This window comes from Trematomus bernacchii, unplaced genomic scaffold, assembly GCF_902827165.1.
Source record: "Trematomus bernacchii unplaced genomic scaffold, fTreBer1.1, whole genome shotgun sequence".
NCBI classification, from domain to species: domain Eukaryota; kingdom Metazoa; phylum Chordata; class Actinopteri; order Perciformes; family Nototheniidae; genus Trematomus; species Trematomus bernacchii.
The window spans coordinates 6,902,073-6,929,539 of NW_022987705.1; the positions used below are offsets into that span (position 1 = coordinate 6,902,073).

General features: G+C 42.5%; 1 protein-coding gene across 8 annotated transcripts in view; it reads right to left on the reverse strand.

Annotated features, from left to right (window-relative positions):
• nbeaa (neurobeachin a) overlaps window positions 1–27,467 on the reverse strand; it is a 94,110-nt gene that overhangs the window by 5,562 nt on the left and 61,081 nt on the right. The window contains exons 18-54 of one of the 8 annotated variants that reach the window (XM_034140421.1): window positions 27,061–27,169; window positions 26,850–26,931; window positions 26,475–26,598; window positions 26,156–26,348; window positions 24,509–25,189; window positions 23,923–24,336; window positions 23,182–23,399; window positions 22,871–23,024; window positions 22,317–22,340; window positions 21,763–21,846; window positions 20,860–21,040; window positions 20,135–20,259; window positions 19,951–20,019; window positions 19,689–19,857; window positions 19,066–19,418; window positions 18,201–18,337; window positions 16,840–16,994; window positions 15,885–16,011; window positions 14,804–14,923; window positions 13,799–13,926; window positions 12,901–12,962; window positions 10,832–10,896; window positions 10,264–10,372; window positions 8,772–8,938; window positions 7,736–7,860; window positions 7,500–7,649; window positions 6,906–7,042; window positions 6,629–6,764; window positions 5,891–5,993; window positions 5,404–5,519; window positions 4,371–4,483; window positions 2,538–2,678; window positions 2,316–2,435; window positions 1,799–1,951; window positions 1,490–1,654; window positions 1,031–1,120; window positions 216–408 (exon numbers count right to left, since the gene is read on the reverse strand). In XM_034140421.1, coding sequence (XP_033996312.1) covers window positions 216–408; window positions 1,031–1,120; window positions 1,490–1,654; window positions 1,799–1,951; window positions 2,316–2,435; window positions 2,538–2,678; window positions 4,371–4,483; window positions 5,404–5,519; window positions 5,891–5,993; window positions 6,629–6,764; window positions 6,906–7,042; window positions 7,500–7,649; window positions 7,736–7,860; window positions 8,772–8,938; window positions 10,264–10,372; window positions 10,832–10,896; window positions 12,901–12,962; window positions 13,799–13,926; window positions 14,804–14,923; window positions 15,885–16,011; window positions 16,840–16,994; window positions 18,201–18,337; window positions 19,066–19,418; window positions 19,689–19,857; window positions 19,951–20,019; window positions 20,135–20,259; window positions 20,860–21,040; window positions 21,763–21,846; window positions 22,317–22,340; window positions 22,871–23,024; window positions 23,182–23,399; window positions 23,923–24,336; window positions 24,509–25,189; window positions 26,156–26,348; window positions 26,475–26,598; window positions 26,850–26,931; window positions 27,061–27,169 — 5,792 coding nt within the window. Of the gene's footprint in view, window positions 1–215; window positions 409–1,030; window positions 1,121–1,489; window positions 1,655–1,798; window positions 1,952–2,315; window positions 2,436–2,537; window positions 2,679–4,370; window positions 4,484–5,403; window positions 5,520–5,890; window positions 5,994–6,628; window positions 6,765–6,905; window positions 7,043–7,499; window positions 7,650–7,735; window positions 7,885–8,771; window positions 8,939–10,263; window positions 10,373–10,831; window positions 10,897–12,900; window positions 12,963–13,792; window positions 13,927–14,803; window positions 14,924–15,884; window positions 16,012–16,839; window positions 16,995–18,200; window positions 18,338–19,065; window positions 19,419–19,688; window positions 19,858–19,950; window positions 20,020–20,134; window positions 20,260–20,859; window positions 21,041–21,762; window positions 21,847–22,316; window positions 22,341–22,870; window positions 23,025–23,181; window positions 23,400–23,922; window positions 24,337–24,508; window positions 25,190–26,155; window positions 26,349–26,474; window positions 26,599–26,849; window positions 26,932–27,060; window positions 27,170–27,467 lie in introns of all 8 variants that reach the window. The other 7 variants (XM_034140423.1, XM_034140424.1, XM_034140427.1 and 4 more) reach the window with 7 other exon arrangements.

Genomic DNA, 27,467 nt, shown 5'->3' on the forward strand with positions numbered 1-27,467 from the left:
TAATGACTAATTGTATGTTACTGTATTATTAAGGGATTGCCATAGTGTAGTTTCAAGATGCTCAAAATCGTCAAATAACAAAACTGTATAAACCTTATTCTGTTCAGATAATGTAATGTCCAGTTCCATTCCTCAAAGGGGGATAACTTAATATGTTAAATGAGGATCTATGGTTTCTATTTCCACATTATAATGTATTTTCTTGGTGCTCTCACCGACTGTGTTGTGCCAGCGGTTGACGGCAAACAGCCGGCTACATGTGACGGTGACGGCTGCTGGTATGCTGAGGTGGGGGAGCGTGTTGGCCGCCACGTGGGTGACGGGCGAGTTGGAGGGGAACTTGAGCACCATGATGACATCCTGCTGCATCTGATCCTTAAACATCAGCGGGCTCTGGGGAAGGAAACACTGGTGAGACAGACAGAGAAGGAGAGAGGGACAGAGAGGAAGAGGGGGGGGGGGCAGAGCAGGGAAGGGGAGGTCGGAGCAGAGAGGAGGAGGGAAATGGAGACGGAGGTAGAGGGAGAGACAGAACAGATGGAACAGAGGGAGGGAGGGGCAAAGGTATATTAGTGGGAGCTCAGGGTCAGAGCAGGTACACACACTGAGGGGGGGCTAGGCCTTGGAGAGGAGGTGGAGGCGCAGGTTGGTCGGGGGGCAGGGCTGACAGGTAGGGGGGACATGGATGGCTCTGATGTGGAGACACTGAGGCCTCGTTCTGCTCAGGGCGAGGCAGGAGAGAGAGGCTAACAGGGCAGGGCTAGTAGCATTACATATACGTGTATGTAATAACATCTCTCAATTGGAGTATAGGAAAAACCAATCAACCTGTCTATAAAAGATAGACATACTGGGAAACACGCTCTTCCTGTTCCAATAGTGAACATTTTCTCAATACATTGGCCTTAAGAACATGCAAAAAGTATGGGAGAACAGCTGACTTGCTGTTTTACGAAGGTGTTTTTAAAGCATGGGAGATTACTGCTATGATACTGAAACCTATGCAGGGTTTTCAAGGATGTGTTCTCACCAGGTGCATGGCCGAGGAGCGAGGTGGGTGGGGCTCGATCAGCAGCTGGGAGGGGATCTGACCACACGCCTGGATCTGGGACTCAATCCCCTAGAGAGAGAGAGAGAGAGAGAGAGAGAGAGAGAGAGAGAGAAAAGGGGTTAACACAGGAGAAGACACACTTTTGAGAAACATAACTAGTTGAGTGAAGCCACGTATCTTTACCTTCTTATTTACTTATTTTGTGTCTTTTTATTTGCATGAAGCACATGCGTGTACTTTGAGTTTATCTCTAGAGAACCATTCCCTCCGCCATAGGGAGTATATATCCAGTGAGTATTTATCTAAGAGATTTAGACATTAAATCGATCTGATGCTACCATACGATCTTGAATGAGAAACTCACCAAGGGAAGATTTCAGCACTGTGATAATCAATTTGGGAGTCAAAGAAGAGTGAAGTGTTGCCATGGAAACTGACCTCACGTTGCACAGCATCTGCATTTTCTAGGTTGATTGATCCCTCGTAGGACAAGAAGTTGAACACGTTGAGGGATCTCACTGCTTCTGGCCCCCGCTGCTTGTAGCCGAATATTAAATCGATCCACTGGTGAAGCTGGCAGGACACAAACTCGCTCTCCAACGCCTGGTGGAGGTCACAGGTGCAGAGAGAGGAAGGAAGAGAGAGTCAAGACTATTACCAGAGTCTTTCAAGTGGATTTAAAGGCAGAGACAACTAGCCTTCTTTCAGCTTTTATATTCCTTGGAAATGACTGTCCTTGTCTCTTACCATACGGTTAATGCGGACAAAGTCCTCGGGTTTCTTGGCCCAAGCAGGAAGCTCCACGTCACACACAGAAATGCCATCTTCACGCACGCCGAGCTCGTACTCATTACTGTTCACAAACATCTCAGGCAAGTAGTAGAACTCTGGGATCAGCTCCTGATGGATGAAACAGAAAAATACATTGTTTATTTAAAAAAGAAATAGGACTTTCCTTATCCTTTCCTCCAGAAATTAGAATATTTTCAGCTAATTAAACATTGCTAAACAGAAAAAGAGAACTACATATAAACTGCAGAGAACAGAAACCAATGGATCTTTGGAGTTTAAATACTTTTTTATCGTATGAGCTGTTTAGCTGAAAGTTTAGTTGAAAAAAGACAAGCACTTGCATTGCATCATTGTGTTTTTATTTGGTTGTCTTAATGCTGAGCAATTTCAGTTTACAGTTTTTATTGTTTTATAATAATCTTGACTAGTCACTTCCGTAGGACCGTCCCATCAGCCCATCAGGACTTCTTACCTTGACATCAGCTGTGTCCCTCTGGCAGTTCCTCCACGAGCAGCCGATGCCAGAGAAGGCTCTCTCCGGATGGTCGAACTTGTTATCGTTAGCATTGAGGAAGAACGTGGTAAAGGGCTCCTACGGGCACATTGAACAGACAAATGAATTGAAACTGCCATGTGCTCGAGCAGCTGCTGAAGGTCGAAGTCTGTAAGTGTGTGAAGAGCAGCAGGTACTTACTATTCTGAGCATCCACATCAGTGTGGAATGAGCGGTGGAGTACATGGTGGTGTAGTGGTGAGGAGGCGTGCTGTCGTCGTCCCACGTCTCGAAGCGTTCGGCATAAAACGCTGCTCGCTTGGGATTCAGTGCACCGATTGGCTGAGGGAAACCACAGAGAAATATTAGAATTAAGTCACATACTAAACAGGAAACAATACATGCAGGTTTCTCCTTTTCCTTACAGAGAGCAAGTCATACATGTGCTTTTGAACAGTGAAATCTTACACTAAAACTAACAATTCTGTGAATGTTCTGATCCTCTGTCGGAGGAAAAGCAGGGAATTACATCCACAGTCTTATGTGGCTTTGTTTGTCTACTTTAATTGGAGAAAATGCAACTAGGAAATGTTTCTGCTAAGCCTTGGTGGACCGGCTTGACCTGTATTACAGCCTTTTCTTGGGTTTAGAGCAGGGGTCACCAACCTTTTTTAGGATGAGAGCTACTTTCACAAAATAAAACAAGTCGGGGGCTACTTTTACTCCTCTTTTTTTTGTTTTTTGCAGTGTATATATTTAGCACATTTTAACATTATGATATGCTCACCTTTAACCTTTGTGTGCTGTTTGGGTCTGTGGGACCCATTTTCAGTGTTTTACTAAAAGAAAATGTATGCAATTTAATTATTTTAGCCTGCTTTATTTGGGGGTGGACCTCACATCCTGGAAGATTTATTTTAATGTTGAAGTTAAAAGCATCAATCTGGTGCACTTTGAGCACAACATGAATTTATGGAAACAGCTCTCAACACTCAGATGAAAGGGAGCTGTATACTTTTCAATAATCAACACATCTTTAGAATATGATCACAACCAATAACAAATCATTTAAACTTGTTTATTCTTATCTTATGTTACCTAGTTAGCATTCTTTCTGTCTATTTATGCATATTTTACTAATCACTCCCCTTTTAAACTGTTTTTTTTTTTTGTACTGTCCTATACACATTGGAACGATTTCTTACTTTATCTATATTAAATAGATAAAGGTGTGCTCTCCCTAGCTCTCTCGCTCTCTCTCTCTCTCTCTCTCTCGCTCACAGAGGCCGTGTGCTCCTCCGTGGCGATGACGGCTTGCGTTAAAAAATTATAATAAACATATTTGTAAAGTGGGGGGGACACAAACGGGATTTCGAAAAGTGAGGGGGACATGTCCCCCCTGTCCCCAGTGGAAATTACACCATGCGTGTGTGTGCGTCAAGTGCAATAAATATGCAAGTTGCAACACACACAGTAAAGCTCTGCCCCTCATGTGCTGTATAGGCTGGCACGACTAGGCTGTTCAATGGGGCTGATGTGTTGTGTAGATTCTGCCAGAAGGAAAGGTCACACTCCTTATGAAGTGTGCGGTGAGCTGCCGCTCCACATTGCTTTTCTTCCCGACTGCAACGCTGGTCCCGCAAATCAAGCAAGAACGTGATTGGTCGATATTCATTGTGGGGTGGGGGGAGGAGGGGTGTTAGATAGATATAGAGTTGTAGTAAGTAGATAGAGTTCGCTATGATTGAGGTTTCGTTTATGCACAGGGTAGATTCTTTTAATTACATTTCCTTTTTTGTTTTGTGTATTTTTTACATTTTGGATTTGCTTGGCGAGCTATTTTTAGAACATGCCCCGCGGGTGACTCACGTTGCCCCAGCGGGCGACTCACGTTGCCCCAGCGGGCGACTCACGTTGCCCCTGCGGGCGACTAAGTGCCCGCGGGCACCGTGTTGGCTACCCCTGGTTTAGAGCATCTTTTTAGTAGCACACGTTATTTGTTTGAGAGAATATTGTGTGTCAGAGTGCTCTAACCTTGGAGAGGTCTCTGAAGTTTCCAGGTAGAGTGAGGTCCAGCTCCTCTGAGTCATAGTTGGTCAAGACCCAGGGGAAGATGGGGTACTGGTTCAAATCATTATAGGTCCTCCCTACAGGAACGAAAGGTGGATGGGAGAGGAAAACATTATTATTGTTGTGATTTTAGGCCTGAGATGTACCCGTTTGATCTGTGCATTACTACATCAGTTTGAGTTTTACTTGCTACATATAACAAATGAAAGCTCAAACGTTTAATTAATGAGAACTCGCTGATTGGGGTGCAAAGATTAGGTGCCAGACTTGGAATTAAAATGTAACGAGGTTGTATGTTAGTGTGATCAAAGATATCTTCAACATGGGGGAGGCATAAAAGCACACGCTGTTGACAAACTGCTACACACCAGCATACAACATGTAAAAGCCTTCAAACCTATTCTGCTACCTCTTTTTTCATTTCTATAACATACATATATCCATACATTATGACATATTGGTTTATTGATAGATATGTTCAAATATTTAAAAAGAAGTGAACACAATAAAATAGCAAAGGTAATTATTTCCTATTTGTCTATTGTCATTGTGGCTGCTCCTATTGATATATTTCTGTATAAATATTTATTTACAGACCACATTGGTGACTGTTGTTGTGAAAACTGAAGATGCGCTGTAGCTGACAAAGGTTTATCTTATTCAAATCTTCCAGGTTCTTTATCTGCTCCCATCAATACAGTCTTTGTATACACAGGCCTCTTTTACTCATGCACATGGAGAGAAATAAAATAGCCTGCAGTTTCTGGCTTTGTAGTGTATTTTAGAACAACACAGATCAGGACATTTCAGAGCACCGAAATAACGTCGCATCAGTGAAAATCTTCGCAGCAGAAACACTGGAAAATGTCAACATCACACAGTAGAGAGAAAAAATAGAAAGTATTCTCTCAACTTATTCAAAATAAAAACAAAGAAGGCTACAGAGGATAGTGTTGTGGGTTTGACCACTTATCATCCATAGGTAAGTGGACTTTACCTGCAATAGTGTTGAGGAACATGAGGTACTCAAAGTTAGAGATCTCTCTTCTCTGCCAGCGCTGCGTCATGTTGGACGACTTGAAGAGCTGACGAGGGGTAGCCAAAGAAATCCGCCTGGGGAAACACACACACACACACACACACACACACACACACACACACACACACACACACACACACACACACACACACACACACACACACACACACACACACACACACACACACACACACACACACACACACACACACACACACACACACACACACACACACACACACACACACACACACACACACACACACACACACACACACACACACACACACACACACACACACACACACACACCACACACACACACACACACACACACACACACACACACACACACACACACACACACACACACGTACGTTTATTTTCATCACACCAGGAAGACATTTCTCTCCAACCCAGGATAGTGAAGGACCAGCAGCACTACCTGGCTTGTGGCAGGCCGTAACTCGTTCCTACCCCAACCCGGGGGAGACTGTAGACCACTCGCTTGACTGTGGCCGGGTCAGGGAAGTTAAACATCACAGACGCTGGAGAAAGAGGAAGAAACGAGATATAATCAGCATAAAGATGGGTACCTGCACCAAACAGCGAATAAGCTACCGTGTAGTGGGGACATTAGTATGGGAGGCTGCACCGGGAAACAAGAGCCCAGGCAGTGCTAATGTTTTTCATTCTGACCTTTCGTACACAATGAATGATGCAGCAGCTAATAATCCATGAGTTGTGCATCACTTGCAACCACTCTCTTCAATTTCTCAAGGTCCTATCTACAGAAAATACTTCCCTAATGACATACCTGTATAAACATACTAATAAAGTTTTACTGCTGATATACGAGTTGCAGAAGTGAAGCATACTGGGTATTTAATTAGCCAGTCTGTTATTCAGTACTATTAGTGTTTATTCAAATAATAATAATACTTTTTAATATACCTATTTTAATGCTTTGCAGACTAAAGTAATTACCACTTTTCAAGACTTGGAGAAAAGTGGTATGTAGTATTTCTGCTAACTCTGGCATGTTACTTGTTATTTATTTATAGGCTTGACAAGTTGACATTTAGGGCAAATAATCAATACATAATATCAGTGGCTGGTGCATCGTTTTGATAAATCAATACATGTGAATTAATGTAAGTAATACAAAAATCTGCAGACTTACTTCTGTTGGCCATAAAGACTTCTAGTCCGGTGTTCTGCAGCAGGTAGCGTCTGGAGAACACGGCTCTGATCTCACTGAACATCCATTTACCGTGCAGACCCTCCGAGTAGGCCAGTACCTGTTGGGGTTGGACATCCTTTGAAAAAAATATTTTAACATATAGAAAAATCTATAGACAATACATTAAATCATTTGAATCAATGAGAAGCAGTACATTAAAAGCGAAGCACTTTTCCTTGAGGAAAAAGATCCAATAAAAAAAACAGGTTGCCCTTACTTTAGCATCAGTTGACTTGAATGTCGGATCCTCTTCATCCACCTCAAAGTAGATCTCAGTAGTGGTGATGGATAAAGTGCCTCGAGCCACTACCACTGGAGCTACCAACTGAGCCGGTGTACTCAGAACCACAGGGCCTGGGGGGGATACATGACTTATTATTACTTCAAGTATACACAGCACTGACAGGCTCAGTACACACAACAGGTGTAAGCAATCATCACACACGACAAATAATTAAATGTACTTTAATATAGTCATTTCATGTTAGTCAAGATTGATTACTTCTTCTATTTCGCCTAATAGAGTGAACACTCGATCAGGTGTGTCGTAAGACAGAGCAAGAAATTGATTAAATTAGATATTTGGTCAGTTCTCAGTTAACTATGATTAAATCTTCTTGAGTCAGAAAATCAGCCGGATGGTTAGTGCGGCTGCAAAACTCATTACTTGCCTTTGGAGATAAAAAGTCTTGGACGGAAACGGACTAAAAACAAGAGTCATAGACAGTTTACACTTCAATTGGATCGTAGCATTGTGCCTGTATATGTGTGTGTGTGTGTGTGTGTGTGTGCTTATGTTAGTGAATCTCACCAGCGAGGTTATCAATCTCTTTTTCCTGCAGCAGGCTGACGGCGTCATCGTCTCCCTCCAGCATAAGCTCCGCCTCTGGGTTCTGGGCGACCACTGATTGGCTGCGGAAGGTTTTCTTCGACTTTAGCTCCTCCTCTTCTTCTTCTGTACCTGTTTATAGTTTATGTTAGAGAGTTACCGTATATATGCAAAATGTAGATATTGACAACATGTTTAAATTGGTACACATTACTGACTGTATTCCTCCAGAGCTTTAAGGGACACGTCTGCGTGAGTGGATCCAGACGCGTTTCGCACAAATCTCCGTCTCCTCCTAAGGTCATCCTCCCAGTAGTCTAGACGCCAGAAGTCGTGTAATTGGCTGAAGACGTCAAAGGAAAAGAACCTAAATTAGTAATTTCAGTGGTGTCAGTGGTGCATTTTGAGACTTTTCCTTTAGGGACAATGAAGTTGGAGTTGAAGTTACAGCTGACATTTACGCTAGCTACTTCCAGAACTAATTTCCTACAGTCAAAAGGTCAGCCCAAAGAAAAGATATGAAAAGCAAGGTTTAGACATGTAAGTGTGAAACTATTCATCAGCACTATGCTAATGTTAACAAACAGAACAATATAATTGAGGACAGAGAACTTCAGATGCAATTTCACTTTAATTAAAGCTTCCGCTGTGCGAAAGTTGTTTACTAACAGCATGCACAGTACAATCTACCTAATCAACAGTGACAGGAGGAGACAGGATTCAGATGCTGTATGTCACATGTCCTCAAATTAAATCCGTGTCCTTCCCAAGTCTGGAGGCAGATCTGGATAGCACGCCATCATTGATTAAATGTGTGTATTTGAGTGTGCTAAAGAAAACGATCATTCTTACACAGCTGGCAGCTATGATGTTAGCATTTAGCTGTCTCTCTGTGTGTGTGTGCTGAAGTTCATGTACAATTAATTATGTTTAATAACACCATGTCCTCTTTTATAAATGGCTTTATTTCAGCACTGACTGTATCTAGAAAGTCTTAAATTATTGAATGTATGATACTACATTTACACAGATAAAAGCCATAATCTGCTGTGGTAATGTGTTTTAGTGATATGGACCTAACATGATGGATGGTGCTGACTTAATAATCACTTCACATACTGATGCCATTTTCTCATTATATGCAAGAAGTGTTCCCTGTGTAACGTCTGCTATCAAATGACATCCTGTGGAGCAGCAATCTAAAAATGTGGCAGGGTATAATTAGACACCCAGTTCCTCTCATCTCGGGCTCACCTCTGTGACATTGTCCCCCACGCTCCATGCTTATTGGTCAGGATGTTGAGGATCTTCTGTTTCAGCTGGTTAGCGGTCACATGATCTCTGTGCTTGGCTGCGCTGATGAGGTGATCACACATTTTCTCCTCCTCTCTCCGGTCCGCAGCGTACTGGGCACAGTTAGCCTGGAGGAGAGCGAGAGGGAAAGAGTTATACAGGATGCAGAAACAGTACAAAAACAAGGAGTACCCAACCGATGTCCTATCACCTACTTGCTGTGTTTTGAAAATGTGCTTTACTTAACCCGGTACTAAGACCAAATAAACCGAACTTCATCTGTAAATGGAAGAATCATAGAGCCAGGACAGAGAATTTAAAAGGTCAATCATGGACAAAGTGGCCCAAAGACCCTGATAGTGTGATGTAACCCTGCCTTTGTTAGCCCTACATGCCTAAATATGTATACACGTATGCATCAGGGTTTCGGTTAGCCGGTAATGACCGGTTTGTAGCTGGTATAATTGATTAAAAACCGGTAAATTCAAAACCTGCCGGTCAAAATGTCCGGTAATAATTAGGGATGCTCCGATCGATCAGCCGCCGGTCATTATCGGCCGATATTCACTCTTAATAGTTTGATCGGTGCTCTCTATAAAGGCCGATCAGGAGAGCTGTATCTGATCGATATGGACATAAACGCGAGTGAAGTATAACCGGACGCGAGAGAGAGAGATCAGAGATCAGCTGCTGAGTCTGACGGAGACACGCAGCTCTGCATGATCACCTGAAGCCCCGCCCACTGTTTAGCGAGCTGCATGAGATACAGACGGGCTGTCAGGAGAGAGAGGGAGAGAGAGGGGAAAAGAGAGGGTCCGTTTATTTCTCCCGTGTTATTATTCAAAGTTAATGTAAACTTTTGAATAATGTACTTTATCTGCTATAAGCAGTTTGTTTGAATGTAATAATTATGTTGTTTGTGGAAGCGTATCATTTATTGAATAATGAATCTGAACTTTTCGATCTGTTACGATTATAAACTGAAGCAATATAAAAATGGGCCCCATTAAATTAGTTTTAAACATCAGCATATCCGGTCATAGTCCGGTAATTACATGCTAACGGAAACTCTGCTACACAATTCTTATTCTTATTATTGAAAAATGACCGGTAAGTTTCAAATTTGTCCAGTAAAATAAATTCTTTCCGGACATTTGACCGGCAAGAAAGAATCCTAGCGGAAACCCTGGTATGCATACATGTATACTGTTGGAGCATCTAAGGAGATAAATGTGTATACGATTGTATAGATGTGTGTGCAAGTACGTATTGTATGTATGTATATTATATATAATATTTTCTACAACATAGTAAGCATTTTTCTTTCTACCCAGGATGACCCTGTCTGCTTTCATACTGTTTGTCTGCTCATTATTGTAACAAAAAACAAAGCTTGTTCCCTGGAGGCTTTATTGATGTCACAAACAGGTGCTCCGGTGCTCTATGTGTTTACCTCAAATTCAGCGTGTTTGTGTACATCCTCTGCCCTCTGTCTGTTTAGGATGAACTCTGCTTCGTTGGCAACACGTACAATATGATCCTTCATGGCGTGGCACAGGAGTCTGGTAACGGGGGGGGGGGGGGGAAGAGAGTAACACAAATAACAGGTATTAGCATCACCTTCAAGTTTCAATGGAAGAAGAAAGTTTCCCTCAATATGATACATTGTCCTAAATTAGATCAATAACACTGGTCTATCTGCAGCTGAAGCTAATGTTTGTATGGATAAACCGCTTTGTTTAAAAGTTAGAATCCTTTTTCGGGATGTTTAAATATTTCGGTTTTTGCGTTTACTCTATTTATGTACAATACAGTTTCTAATAAAAGAAAGGCACTGAAATAAGACCATCACTGTACGGTTAATTGCAATCAACACATGGCACTGTGCACTTATCCTGGCAAGACTCTCATTAGGGCTCTATAATAACCATTAGTTGTTAGGCAGTGATAACAGTGTTGCGGTTAATGTGTGAATCACAGGAAGCCTTATGGGATGGTGTGCAGTCTGTGGGATGGATTACCTTCCCTCGTTGATGAGCTCAATGAAGGCCAATCCTGCGTTCTTCTGGATGGAGTTTTGCCACTCCTAAGTGTGTGAGATACACAGTATAAACATTATATGGTAAGACAAGGTGTTGTGTGTAGGAAAATCCTAAGGAATCAAGATATTTACTTACAAACATGTGAAAAATGTGAATTATATACTTTTACTTATGTTTTACAAGTGTATATTTGTATTTGTACTTTTACCATTACACATATACATTAACCACATTCCTGTTTCCTTTCAGTTTATGCATTTGTCATTCCTGTTTAACTTATATACCTGTATTTTATTTTTGATCTCAATGATATGTTTTATCCCTTATTTTAAATGTGTTGGTTAGACCCTCATTTCGTTTTTACTATATCATTTAAATATTTCAGTTTTTTTTTAGTACATATTTAATTAGCATTGAGGGAGCCGGAGACTTAAAGGTGGGGTAGGTAAGTTTGGAGAAACCAGCTCGAGTGTGCTAGAATTTGAAAATACACAGCCGGAAAAAATCTGCCACTTCCTTACAGAGCCCCTCCTCCAACACACACGAACGCGCACATGACCAATGAGGGCACGAGATAAGTTTGTGCACAGATGGAAGGCTGACAGGCAGGTAGGCCATCCAGTTATTTTAGCCGGGCCGGCTAAAATGATTGGTTGTGCTTTTTACAGTACTACGGCTTCCACAGATGACATTTTTTTATGGATTTTTTGTCAAAGCACTTAAGATATTAATTGCTATCGGGATGTTAAGAGCATTCCATGGAATATAACAAAAAGTGTATCTCGAGCCGGTTTCTCAAACTTACCTACCCCACCTTTAAGATTTTCATTGCTAACAACTGCTTCTATGAACTTGGTAAAATAAGATACGTCATAAATGTCTCTACATTTCACACATTGTCACAGAGCCGAATGTGTTTTTGGCAGTTAATCAGCTGATCAAAATGTAAGAGTTGAGAAAAATAGTAGCTTTATTTATTTATTCAAGAAGAAATACACCTACCCATCATTAACCATCGCCAGTGTAAGGTACACTAGCACAAAACAGCACAGAATAAAGATGGAGAAACATCCGGAGAGCTTTCTAAGTGTCAATAAAAAGTATGTGAGTGTTTTATGTGTCTGTGCATATTAGAGTGGAGACTTCTGAGCAGGATGAGAGTGTTGTTGAAAGCCTCAAACTATCAGAGCTCCATTAGCTCCACCAGCTCTCAGGCCTGTGAAGGACACGTGGGATCATCTCCTGTTACAACTCCCCCCCCCCCCACCACCACCCAGAGGATCGATATCTGGGCTAGGGTTCGCTCTCCTGGGCATCTAATGGCAGACGAGGCCGGAGCCTGGGGTAATACTATACATGCTGACGAGAGGGAGAGTGGAGGGGAGGGGGGAAAGGAGAGGGAGTGGTGCGAGGACGGGTAGTGTTGAAGTGGTAGTAGATGAAAGCAGTCGCCACCGAAACACTGAGTTAAAATGGTTCTGTAGAAGATGAAGCAGCAAGAGGAGAGAAGAAAGCGGAGTAGAAGAGCTGAAGAATCTGAGGGGTTCCTCTAAGGACAAGAGCTCTTAGAGGAAGAATAGTTGGGAGACAAACTTCATCGTATCAAAGAAAAAGGAAACTTCAGGAGAAAGCTTGTAGTGGTAAGTACCTTTTTTGTAATTCCTTCTTATGAGTGTTATTCAAGAAGATAGACATACTGTCAATGAAACCTTCAGGCTTTGATATCGTTATTTCAAGTAAAATCCTGTCGGAAAAGTTTATATGCATGTGATTGTCATGGAAGATGTTTGTTGTGGCCTTGATGTGATGGTGCATATAAGTTGATATGATATTACATCTGCAATGCGCTCATTACACGCTCACCCACAGGGCAGATCAATAACCCCGAAAGCTTCCTGTGTGCTAACGACTCAGACGATTATTGAAAAGACAGAAAAAAGATCACTTTTAAAATAGGTTAGACAGATTAAGGATTTGGACATGCTTTGGAAAAGTGGAACATACGTGTTAGGGCAGTAAACAGAAAGGGGAGAGGAGGGGGTACCAACCTGAGAACAGAGCAGCATTACGAGCTCCACCACAGACGTGCTAGACTTCATGCACACCAGACCTGCAGCACAGAGACATACAGCAGTCAGGAGCCTTTCCTTTCTCACACACACACACACACACACACACACACACACACACACACACACACACACACACACACACACACACACACACACACACACACACACACACACACACACACACACACACACACACACACACACACACACACACACACACACACACACACACACACACACACACACACACACACACACACACACACACACACACACACACACACACACACACACACACACAGCCTCGAGATACAAAAATATCATCAAAGAACGCACTGTCGTGTCAGTGGTTTCTGCTCTTGTATACAGTCATCGTAGTCAAGTTTATAAAAAGCATGCTACGGACAAGACGGGAACAAACAGTAGAGAGAAAGATGAAGAAGGAGGCAGTAGGGGGAGGGGAGGGAGGAGAAAGAGCAGGAAGGGAGGAGAGGGAGAGAACATTGAGACGGTGGATCACGAAAACAGGACGCCAGGAAGCAGGTGGGCAGAGACAAGAATGCATCACATTTAGTACAGCACTGTAATACCAGTAGTGTTATTGATAAAACAACATAATCTGATGTCGTTATCTAACTAGCTGTTTGAAAATAGTGTGAAATACTGACTTCATACCTGCTTGACGAATGAGTGAAGCAGCCAGCTCAGAGACACTCACCCTCTCATTCAATCACTCATCACACAGAAAAACATCCACTCATCCAATCACTCGTTTATTTTCTCACACACAAACATCGCGGTGAGGGACAGTGAATGGGGAGACTCCACAGAGAGACGCCAGTTAGAGAAAAGGAGCCGTGTACAGCACCTGTACCTTCTATGAGCAGTTCCTGCCCATGGCTACCCAGCAGCGTCCTGGAGAGAAAGGGCGCAAAGTCCACAAAAATCTCCCTCAGCAGGGGCGCCACTTTCTCCAGAGCGCGCTCCAACTTGGTGGTGATACTGTGGCGGGAGAAAAGTGAGAGAAAGATGAAGGGAATAGGAGTGATGATAAAACAGGCCACATACAGATGAGGTTAGAACAAGGAAACACTCAGGGGACTTACAGTAGGTGAGAAAGGGAGCGAGAAAAAGATGCAAGAAAGAAATGTGTTGAGGAAGGTGAGAAAACGGAACGAGAGGAAAGCAATGGAGAAGATATTCACAGGAGACGAGAGAGAAATTGAAAAATGGCTAAAATGGACACAGAAGACACAAAACATGACAGAATTGAAACATAAGTAATGATGGATTGGAAGGAAAGCGCTGTGATTGGGTTAGTTTTGGTAGAGATAGGTTAATGGTACTTTCATTTGAAGACTTATTGTTTATTAACTTAATATTGTGGGATGAGTGCAGCTGGAATTGTGTAAAAGCTTAACCTGCAAAAAAAAAGTCCTTACTGTAAACTGCATTGGAAGATAATGCATGTATTGTGTCTCGCTACGTATCTAAATGTTTGTGTGTAGACGACATGCAGAGTAAATGAATATATATTCTATGTTCAGTTGACAAATAGAGAGAGTAATAGAGGAAGAGTATGAAGAAAAAGAGACTAAAATATGGCAGTGCATATTATTGTGACTTCTGAAACAGACCTGGGTCATTAGTGTTCACAAATCTTAATTTAGTTTCGAGCTGCTCAGAGAAGCAGACGGTTGACATTTGGAACAGGAATTTGTCGAATTGAGCAAAATGTCGCCGCTAGATATTTGCAAAGACAGTTTGACTCAGGTCTGATCTTGAATCTGGGGTTAGTGTGATGAGGGTGTGTGGTGGAGGTGGGGCAGATAAGGGGGGGGGGGGGGAGGGCATGGGGACAGGAAGAGCATCTCCTTGCCTAAAACACTGTCCTGCATCTCGGGGAGCAGCCTGGAAGCCTGCCAGAGAGCTAAAAGACTTGAGCTCAGGGGGCGTCTGACCGCTGCGCAGCGCACACTGCGCCACCTCACAATAGGCACTGCAATACAAAGACACACACACTGATTAAAGAACACAAGCGCACACACGCACGCACGCTCTTAAATGTGTGTGCGCTCTCAGAAGCACACGGAATTGCACAAATCATAACAAACTTTCTAAAGCGAGAGTACATTGACAGAAATGCTACAGTGAATTATGTATTACTGCTTATGTATTACTATTTCACTTAATATTACCATACTTACATTTATTAGCGAGTGCCTATACATATTATGGAAACACAACTCTATAGAAGAACATATGATTATAGAAAATGTAGTTACATGCTTTCAAATAAGAAATCAATTGGGATTCTCACACAGTAGTCTACATTATTCTCTAAGAGTGACATTTAAACACAGTCAGTGATGAAGAGCAGTAGTGTAGACTGAGTGAGATGTGTTGGTGGTGGGATGCGTGCAGGTGAGCTGAAAGTGTGTGTGTGTGTCCACAGAGTAGTTATACTAGCTTTCAGTAGACTATATATGTATTGGAATCAATTCAATATCCTATTTATGTCTAATCACTTAATATGGAAATGGTGTTTTTGACCTTTCATTAAGAATGTGTCACCTGGTAGAAATGAGTCATTATTGTTTTTATTTATGTAAATTGTCAGAACATTTCCTGAATTGACATTGCTTCTGACGTTCTTAAAAATGATCATGGGTAGTATCCTCTGTAATCAGGTTTACCAAGGATTTAAAAAGCATGTGTGTGCACCCCAGTTGACCCCAATCTATCCCTGCTGTATTATATAACTAATGACTTATTAGTGAATTTGTTTTGGGAAAGATGAAGACCATAATTGTGAAGTAATAGGGGGACAGGAATGACGTGGAAAACATTTACATATCAACGTAAAAGCAAATGCCAGAGGGGGGTGGAAAAACAGAAAGAGTGGGAAGGAAGTGAATGGATGAAGTGATGAAGAGCTTTGTCGTGTGGAGTGCTCTGACCTCATATTCTCCATGCTGTCTTCTGGCATGGGTGCTACTGTCTGGACAGCTGGCAGATTCTTGCTCGTCGCACCGTTGACGAATGACGAAGAAGAGGAGGAGGAAGAGGAGGCAGAGTCTGTGGCACCTAGACAGGACAAAATCTGTATTATTCTAACATGAATCAAGCATGACCGTGATTATTGTTCAGGATAACAATTGAAAAAAACGTATTAAACATCAGTTCAGCAGCAAACAAATTCAATTTGGATAGTATTTCACCAGACGAGCTGCAGCTTGTCTTCGGGTAATGGCCCCCGTTTGTGAAAATAGCTTTGCAATCAATATACAGAATCCATTCCAGGAAACAAATCCCTTCCTTGGTTCATTATGCAGGTATGATGAAGTCTAATATGTCTGACCTGCTGAAAAAGCTTTGATTACAAACCCACATATCCGCAGATGTGCATTTGATTCCAATTTTGTCATTCATTTACACTTCTTTAATACCATATTTGGGTCAAAAAATATCTAATGCATGATTTTCCTGTGTTATTTTTCTATGTTCAGCATCAAATGAGTGGTCTGCGCCTTCATTGATCTGGATCCAGTCCTTGAAATAGGTTCAAACTAATCTGGGAAGCATCTGCCAGAACCATGGTTCAGTTTGTTTCTATCGCAGTTTGTTCTGGCTGTCAAAGGACAGCAAAGAAAAGCATCAAAGAGTTTTCTATCAAGAGAAGGAACTTGGCAGCTCATGGAGTTGCCTTTGATTTGCTGGAGGCCTTTAACACAAACAGCCTTGTCATACTGCAGGTGTCTGAATGCCTGCTACCTATACACACACTAAAGAGATGCAGTGCAAAAATATATGCGGGTAAATATATTTGATATATGATAATGTATACGATTAAGAACAATGAGATCAATTGATCGTGGTGCTTTAGAAGAGTACACCATCCGTGTTATCTCTCACCTGTAGTGTTGATCATGCTCTTGGGGGTTGCTGTCGCAGCAGCAAATATATTGGGGGTGCTGCCGGCGGCGGCTGATCCGCTGGTGGTGGGCGTGCCCACCGTGTTGACTGACAGGCTGCCGGGTGGTGGCTTCTTGACTGGAACCATAACACTCCTGTTGGAGATAAGACAAAAAGGCATCAGTCAGACAAACCTGCACACACATTAGTCTTTTTATAAAATGTTTCTCTGTGTCATATCGCCTCTGTATGTATGCCACTGTTGGTTTATGCCACTATGAATAGAACACACAAAGCAACTTAAAGGGTTGTGCATTTTTAGTTAAAACAAATTACACAATTAAAAATAGTTGTAACCTCTTAGATATCACTTTTTAAGCTTTAAGAAGAAGAATTGTTACAGTGTATCACTATATTTAGATATATAGATTTGGCTATGTAGATGTGGTTTTTTAGAATAATTAGCGTGTTTTCTTTACTATCACACAATTCTGTTAAATTGCCATTATTTATATAACTCAGATGTATTTCGCCTGTCTTCACGAGTCAGACATTTACATGGGGGGGGGACATTTTGGAGCTGGACATAAATACCATTGTGATCTATTATGCACACTCTACAATCAATAACTGAGCTCTCAAGGACTGACAGAGAGCAGGATCAAGGAGACTAAGTGATGCACAGGAGATATGAGCAGGTCATCACTCAGCAGAGAGGCATTATGTTAACAGTTTGGAGGAGAGAGGGAAATGTGAAGCCTGCTTAGATTTTGTCCTGTCATGTTCAAAGACTTTATTATTAAGCAGCAGAATCTCTTTCCCTATACAATTTAAGACAGAGTCTAAAATCGAGTATACACATTTAATCTGAGTCATTTCATAGTATCACTGCTACTACAAAGAAATCATTGTTTTCCATTTTGAATTACCAATTAAATGTGTCTGTTTATATATTATACATATGTAGTGACATACATATTTAATGACAATAAAAGCTAGAAAAAACCAACAAGCCAATATCCAAAATTCACACTTATTGTTTCTCTATATGGGTTTCACTAAGAAGATCAATGTGACTGCTGGCATAGGTAAAGCACATTACGTAAGCTTGTCGATGTAACCATCCAAAGAGGAGGGGGTCATGTTCTAAATACTAATCAAATAATTGATTTCTGCGTCCTTTGTTTTTCCAAAACTGATGTTAAGCAAATTTGACAAATAGCAGCACACTAAAACACATCTCCAAAAGATCAGTATTGACTGGAGAAATCTATAAATTGATGGATGTGTCAGAGTGTACTGTCTCTGATATCTCTGTCTATGTTCCACCTCTTGTAGGTCAAACAGTTGGTGGGACTGACCTGTCGAAGGAGTGGAACTGCATGGGCAACATGGGGTGTGTTTTCAGGGCGGGGTCGGGGTGATAGGGCGTCGGCCCGGAGTCCTGTCCCAAATCACCGCCATCGACTGGAGCTGCCACCAAGCTCTTCAGGATCTCCTGCATTTCAGAGGGAAAAACCCTCCTGGTGACTAAAGGACAAGCTGTGAGGAATGTAACGGCTTAACATAATCACTTCTTTAAAAGGCTTACTGTGACTTTGGTAATGTTGCTTTTAATGTAGGCTTTGAAATGTCCAAAAAATACAAAGAAAATATTTCCAGCAGTAAACTCCGAATGTATACGAGTCAGAAACGAGCATATGATATTAATGATACATAACCTTATATAACCTCACTGAAAGGTGCATATGTGGAAAGATATTAACATTAAAATCAGTTATAGGGGATTCAACTAAGGCTGCAACGATTAGTCAACTAATCCTGTTGTCAAGCAGCTAACTACTTTTATAATCCATTAATCCTTCAAGTATTTTTTAAATTCAAAAACAGGAATATCTTTGGCGCTTTCCACTGACAAAACAATACATTTAAAGATATCAACAAAACAGGACAAAACTGGGACAAACATCTTTCACAAGTGTCTGTCATTTTAAAGATCAATTGATTATTCAACAAAAATGTGCTAATTTTTTTATTACAAAAATAATGAATAGTTGCGGCTCTAGGTCTAATAACATAGTTAAAAATACAGATTTGTCTTAATTATGCAAACCTAATTTAAATTGCTCAAGGCTGCATGTGTTGACTAAATGCATTTCCACCACCACATTGGACCAAATGCCTTATCTCTATGAACACATTTAGACAGATTGCAGCCGGTCTGACCTTGACATTGATGCCTTTGTTGGTCTGGCTGATGCTGGAGATGGACGAAGGCGGGGCTTGGCTGACGTTGGGGTTGTGGGGCGAGTCCAGAAGGCTCTCCTGTGACCTCCTGACGTCAGACAGGCTACACAGCAGGTCGGTGCCCCCTCCCCCCATGTCTCTTTCTCTGTCTCTGTCTCTGTCCGTCTCTCTCCCCACCAGGCCCAGGCCGAGCCCCATCTCCGAGCCGTTCAGGGACCCGGCCACATGGCCCTCCTCTCCGATGCCTGAGTCCGTGTGAGGGAGGCCAGCGCGGGGGGAGTCGTCCACGGGGGTGGGGGTCTGTTTGTCAGAGAAGCCTGTGGATGGGTGCTCTGAAGGAACACAAGTTTATTTTTTAGAGTAATGTATTGCCAAAAATGTATTTCATCTGTTCTCTTTCTCATCTTTTTTTCCTGCTTGTAAGCTTTATTGTTTTGCCTTCTGTCCTTTTCTCTCTCATCTTGTCCTCGTCTGATGTTCATGACAAAGGTATTGTTGTTTGCCTGAAGTGAGTATTGACTAGAAAGATGAGTCCCCACCAGCTCCTCCAAGAATCCTCTCTTGTATTGAGGATATTGCAGTCAAATAAAAACAAGAATCACCTGTACTGGTTGGGGAGTTGATCTCGTGGCGGATGCTTCTCCCTGATAGGCTGGTGGACCTGCCAATCTCCCGCTGGGGTTCTAAAATGTCCCGGTACTTAGACACCATGAGAACGGAGATGAAGTAGACCACTGCCAGCGCCAGAAACTGAGCCTGCTTACTGTCATCCTATAGAAAAATAACAAACACATTTATTTAGTAAAAAAAACGAAACACTAAAACAGACTACAGTCTACTACATAGTTAAATTCACATGCTTACCACATCTCTGAAAACAACAGCTCGAAGACGATTGATGTCTACATCCTGCAGCAGTCTGTCTGGATCCTGCTAAATATGGAAGACAGAATGTCAAATGTCATGCCAAATGCAAATGCAAGTTTCAATGTCAGATTTGAGTTTTGTGTGCTAGATTAGCATTTGATTTGAGGTGTGTGTAAGATACCTTGCTGTTGGTGGAGGCACTGTGGAGGCTGTCCTGCGACTTGCTGCTGGCTAAGGAGGATTTGCAGCTTCGATCCCTCTGTCTCTGCCGGCACTCCAGACAGTTCCTCACTGCCACGCAGCACACTGATGGACACAGAGGTGGAGAAGAAACCTGTTATTATTTTTGTTCTGAAGGTCAAGTGTCAAAGGATTTCTTTTTGATGTCCTACAGATGTCTACATTTATTTGTTTTCAGGGTGTGTCCATTCAATACAAGACCACAACCACAAAATGATAAGCAAATATCAGTCAATTACACAATCAAATAAAAAAGATAAATAGGTAAGCAGGTGCAAAAATGATACTGGACTAGAGCCTAGCCCAATACAATAGATTTCAAGTGAGTGTATGCTAATCTATTGCAATGCACACCCATTTTATATCTTAAACACCATTTTTGTATTATTTCCACAATTTGTAGATGTCACCTTGGATGCTAGGAAAATATCACAGCTAATAACATTTCTGATTGAACAGAACCAGCATGTTTTCTCTGAATAGGTCTTTGTATTTCCTTGTAACTGAAACACCCAAATAAGAAAGTTTGTAGCTTTTGATTTTAAAAGGCAGACAGGTGAGGTTTAAGGCTTGTGCTTTGTCATTGATTGGAAAGAGATTTCATAGACGAATCAAACAATCAAAAGAACAATCAATAAATGAATACAAATAAAGATTAGAACTCACCCAGACGGAGGCATTGCCTCATCAGCCCTCCTGACGACATGTTCTTCTCTGCTTCAATCTCGCTGAAGTTGAGAGAGCTGGCAAACACCAGTACGTCTACCATGGCCATGAGTCGAGACAGGAAGGTGACCGCCGTCTCCGAAGACATGCCCTGAGTCGCCTCGATGTTCTCCAACTCCGTCTGAGAAAGGGAGGATAAACAAACACACGCTTGCCAGTTATTCACTGAAAAACAAACAGGTAACCACAATAACAGGGATGCTCTCTCACTGGTTTTTAGAAAGGTGGTGAGGTGGTGAGATTGTATACAATAAAAGCAACATTTATAAAATGTATTATCATCATCTCGATGAGCATGACCACAGCGGTCATGGTCGGTTCTACCAAAAAAAGCAAACCTAGAACACATGCTGGTCAAGTGAAATACACACTTATGTGATGAAATCTGGCAACATGAGGTGTTCTACACAACACACAGGAAGTACAGTCTGGTGACACACAGGTAATGGTTACAGTGGGATTGTGACAGTAGCAGTGTGGCCAATTAGCAACAACAGGTGAACAGGTAGAGATAGCCAGGAATATATCTAATAGGAAATTAACCAAATTCCCCTTGTTGACTCTAACCTCAGTAATCAATTACAAAACATTCAGTAAATGCAAATAAATCTAGACACAGCAAGTGGGCGTTACACTTGTAAACCCAGTGTCAGGTTTGCTGTGTGTGCTTCAGTGAGCAGGGGATGCAGGGCAGTGGAGAGTCGACAGAGTGCAAGCGTCTCTTCAGAGCATGTGAGCACAGACATTTGGGGAATAACAGACACACAAGGTGAGGACAGAAGGGCTTGGGTTGGTGCTCTTAGCTCTTCTGGTGATGGTGGGATTCTCAGGCTCTTTACGCACCTCTCCCCCTGCGCCTCCTCCCCCAGGAACAGGGGTCACCTCCTCTCCCTTTGACCCCCTCTGGGGTCCGGCTCCTTCTGCCTTCTTTAGTGTTGATACAAATGGGACAGGCTTAGCAGATGCAACCCCTTAGGACTTAAGGAAAACTGTCATGCTGTTTTCTCTCATAAAACATACTCTATTTATTTTCATCTGTAAATGTATGCTCTGCTCGGATTTTTTCTTATTATTGATCCACCTCCTTGGCCTTTTAGTCTTTTCTATTTGCCTCATTTGTATAATATTTGAACAATGCTAGAATATTATGCAAATTGTATCTAAATTAAGTGTATCTACGATCTATAACTGAACGAACTTGATACACTGAGGCAGAGAGGTCAATAGATACAAACAGTATAAGGGGGAGTATTGATTAGCAGCAAAGAAGCACAACAGATAGAAACACTATGGATGTCAGACAAGCAAGGTTTAGTGTCAGTCACAATGGTAAATCAACCAGAACAAAGTATTAGTAACATAGAAAGAGAGGAAAAGAGGAAAAAACTGCAACTTACAGGGTTGGCACTATTCTTAGAACTCTGCACATGCAAAAACAGACAAAAACAGAGACGAAAAAAGACACAAAATACATGTAACACAGAGAGGAAAAGAAAGAAGATAGTTGATTCAATTAATAGATCATCAAACTATCAAATTAAATAGATTGGAAATGTAAAGGACAATCCCAAATAAAGGCCAACATACTATGCAAGTGGTACCCGGAAAATATTTTTATAAGTATATTTATTTGAACACATTTTCATCTTTTAAGGCCACAGGCAAACGTTTTGGCAAAAATAATAATAATAATCAACCTTAAAGGTTTATGGTGGCATTCTTCTTAATAATCATGATTTTAAAGTTTGTAAAAAAGCTACAAAATGCAATAGACATAACACAGTATTTAACAAATATTAGATTATGCAAGATCAATGCTGGCCTGAGCACGGGACTGGGATCATGTTTTTGGGTATTCAAAGTCTGATTTTGCTGTTACAGCTTGCCTATGAAGCGGATGATGACCTGAAGCTTATTTCCTACCACAGAGGGGCAGAGTAGAGCCACTTACAGAAGGGGAGGTGGCAGCAGACAGGAGAGGCAGGATGCCCCCGCAGGCAATGATAATGTTGTCCACCATCTGAGAAATGAGGTGGATCGTGTTGTGGACGAAGATGATGTTCTCATTGCTGTTCACAAAATCCATCACCGACTTGGTGGAGTGGCTGAAATGAGAAAATAAGTGCCGAATGGACAACACAAAATACATTTTAGAGCAATTGAGACATGTTTTGTCAAATCATTTTCAATATATCTGTGATCAATACCAATGTCCTGAAATCAAGGCAGAAGAACTAGTAGTATTAGCTCATTTAAGCTCACCTCCTCCACACATGCACATCAGTCTCCAGGGCGAACAGCAGGTCAGTGAGCAACCTCTGGTGCATCGGAGACCACTTGAATTCTGGGATGCGGAACATGGTTGTGCGCGGGCCGGGGCTGAACTGCCGGCGCTGCTCCTCCGTCATGGGCATGCCCCTGAAGCCCAGGTCCACACGGAGGTCTCGCTCCAGCTGGGCTGCGGTGCGACCATGGAGGGCCTGGTGGTGGGGAGGGAGAGTTGGTCAGCCAGCAGAGGGCTTTCAGTAAACCCCTTACTAGTCTAATAATACATACAGTTATGAAATGTAATTTCATAAGAGAAACCACAGAACACTCTCTGGGACTTCTTATTCCGTATTCCCTGATTCATTAGAGAATTAGTTCATGTGTGGGCAGTCTCTGCTTTTCTGCAGAGACTAACCGTCCATGGCTGAGCTTTTTATGCTAATCAATATACAAAAAAATCACATTGGAGCAGCATTGGCCTGAAGGTTGCAGAATACAGCTTGTACAGTAGCTGCCACTTAAAAATACACATGGGTGATAGGTTTTAGTTGACAGACACCAAAAACGTTTGTTCTTGTTTTTTTAGATTAGTCCTTTAATTGCTAGAGGAAAATAAGTTCAATTCAAAACACGGCACAAACTTTAGCTGAATGATACCTGAACAGTAGTTACAATTGCAGATTTGTTTGCACACAATCAGTCCAATTCGACACATCATTTAACACATAAACGCACCTGAGTGGTCGCTGTAGTTTGTATCTTCTTTGTGTCCTTGTCCTTCCCATCATCTGACCTCTCAGTGTCCGAGGTGGTGCTGGCTGAGTCCCCAGCCTTAAGCCCAGCAGCCTCTCCCTCGGCCCCGGATGGGCCCTCCCCCTCTGGGAAATCTGCTCTTGATGCTGCCTGGATCAGAGCTTGGCTCTCAGCCTGAGCTATAGAGCTGATGTCAGCAAGAGGGCTCTGGATTTTGAAGGGCCCGTCCTCTGGAAGATCTCCAGAAGTGTGGCTCTGGCTCTGCGTTAAGTCTGAGCCACAGGTGGTCATGTGGGCCAGCAGGCTGAGGTCATCACTGGCGCTGGTGGTGGGCTGGTCCGGACTCGGCAGCACAAGGTCTGTGGCTGCCAGAGCTGGAAGAAGCTTCTCGTCAACCTGGGAGAGATAATGGGTAAAAGGAAAGAACATTTAGACATTAGGAAGGTTTTCTTTAGGGCAAATCAAATATTGTTTATTTATTGTTTTTTATTATTATTGAGAGAGATGTGCATCTATGGACAACCGCACTTCAAAAGTAAGTAACAATAATCTCTACATCACATCCCACCTTGCTGAAGAGAAATCCGTTGTTGCTCGGGACGCTGTCCTTCTCGTCAGCCAGTGTGATGAGTGGACCCATGTTCCCATCATCCTCCAGGCTTACTCCCGAAAGCCCCAGACTCGACCCCATCCCGACCCCTGAGCCTGGCGTGTCATCTTTAGGCGCCAGACTCCCATTCAGGTTTTGAACTACAGCGCAGTAAGCACTGTCCAGCAGGGAGTCCACCTCCACTAGAGGTCCGTTCTCTACCACACCTCCTCCACCCACACCTCCACTAAGGCCTTCTGGAGACAAGTCCAGGTCGTCCAGCTTCACTTCTGTGGCCTCCACCTTCTCTGCTTTAATGTCTACCAGCAGGTCGTGGACCTCCACCCGGACCCCGGGCCCGGCAGCCTGCTCTCCGGGCGTCAGGGCCTCTCCGTTGGGTCGCTTCACAGCTCCTTCTGCCAGGAGGATGCGAGAGTCTGCGCCGGCCCCCTCGCTGTACTCAGCCTCGCTCTCAGGTGTCTGCGTCTGGGAGTTGTCATCAATCTCCAGGTTGCCGTTGACAACAGGGGCGGCTGTAGCGGAGAGCCCAGAGATGGTGGACACACAGCCTTTCTTCCCCTTCTTCATGTTCTCCTCCTCCTGCCGCTGGTACTCTTCGTACATCTTGGCTAGGTACTCTTTGTGGGCTTCGTAGGTCACCTGTGGCAGAGGGTGGGGATGTAATTGGTCATGTGATCAGAACACAAGCGCTGACAATTGTTAACATTGAGTTCTCATCAATAACTCCTCCAACAGGTAGCCCTCTGATGTCTCATACATCATCTATAATGGCCCTATTGCTTTTGTACTGCCACAAGAAAATTGGTGAGTGAAAATGGCCAGTCCTGAACAGTGCACAGAGAGATGATCAGTTATTGAAAATGATAGCTGTGATGAATCATAAATCAGCAGGCTACTCCCGCTGGACTTCACAGGTCACTGAGAAATGAATAGTCAATACGTACGAATCAATGAGGCTTTTTTCAGCATTTAAGAAAGCTTAACTGAAAATGTCAATACTAACAAATCAATATCACTAGTAATGGTCCTTCATTTTTGAACCAATAGATTTTAAATAGAGTAAAGTGAATATTGAATGAGGCTCCAACCCAACTTCAGCCAGATTTGAAAAATCAGTTTGTTCATCAGTCAGCATTTTTCAGACAAAGGGGCAAAATGACTGCACATGCAGTAAAAAAAACTAATAGCGTCTTAAAGGAGAAGCCCACCCCCCACACCCAACTTCAAAATCGTATTTACAGTAGAGCATTTGGAAAAAATAGTGACTGACTACATTATTGTGTTAAAATGACTTATCTACTTCTGCTTGTACTGTAACATTGCTTATATAGGATTTACTAATAAAACAAAATACGGGATATAATAAGTTTGGATTACAATGTGAGTTACAGTGTTGCAGCAGTTGGAAATCTGGGGTTAAGAAAAAAATCATAGTAAAGGCCATGAAAAAAAATCACATTTTATACATTGTTTACAATGGGTCCTCCTGAGTAGGAATTTGGTATTTCCTTGTCTTCATTAATGGATTTCTGTTTCTGGATTCTTAATGCAAAGTGAGAACAAAAATACGCTTTTTGATACTTTAAGAGCATTTCATACTCTTACCTTGGAGTGTGCGATGGATAGGGTATCAACCCAGACCCTCCACCCTCCCCATTCGTATTTAATGGCATGGTACAGCAGGATCCTGAAGATGTTGTAAACCATCTCGGTAATTTTCTGCTCTTCCGGGCTCTTGGGGTTGATGTACCCGAGGGAGAACATCCAGTCCTGCCACACAGAGCACTGCAGCAGGCATCTGGAACACAACACAAACACTGGATGTGAGTCGGGCTGCAGATTAAGCTTAATTACACAAATCATTAAACAAAACAAATGACATGCAGGTTGAATAAATGCAAGTAGTCATTTTAGGGACTCTTACCGCCTGTTTTCACGGCTGTTACTGAAGAGTTTTATCATGTCAGAGAGAAAGAGTCTTCTGACTTCCATCAGCTCGCCACTGGGAGAGGAGTTCTTCAGCAGGGTGGCCACTACCTTGAGAATCACTGGGTGGGAGGGGAAACAAATCAAGGAATGGGGAAAAGAAAGAGATAAGAGAAGGTAATAGTATTTTGAATGAGAGAGGAAAATGTGAGGGACAGGAGAGTAGATCAATAACTGTGAGATGGCAGCAGTGTCGGCTTCTGAGTTGTGGCTTTGTTGTTTGTTTACTCGCATTAAAACAACACTGCATTGTTGGCAGACCAAAGCACACAGAGAGACAGGCAGGTGCAGGCTAAACTGAGTTAGTACTTACTGGGATTCTGGATTTTGATAGTGGAGTCGGGCTCAGGGTGGGGTTTGTGCACAACCTGAGTACAGACCTGCTCCGTCAGAATCTGCACACACAGAGGGGGAACAGCCGTCAATTAAACGCCACGTCAATCACCTGAATACCGACAGACTGAAAGGGCATCACTTCATGTATGTTGCTGGTAACACAGCATGTCAATGAGCTGATCACCTACCTCATACAGAGTGTTGTAGGTGGTGACAGAGACGGTGTTGGTGTGCATCATCAGCCTCTCCCCCAGCAGTGTGAACAGACTGTGCGTGTGCATTATCTCCACCTTCCTCCTTCAGGAAACACACACACACCATTCATAAGACAATTTATGACAGTTGAAAGTGACATTGATTGTCACAGGCCTGATGCCGGTTTGATATTGGCAGGTGGCACCATGTGGCCCTGTCAGTTATGATGGGACCAAAGAGGACGAGAAATGAATACCAACAAGAGAAATTAACGAGAGACATTAACAGAGCGGCATCACTGCAGGCGTCACTGGGGCAACGTTAGCATGGATGTAAATTATTAACTTTGAAGATTAACCTTGCCAGTGGGAGGAAATTGTGTTACTAAAAGGGCTTTTAA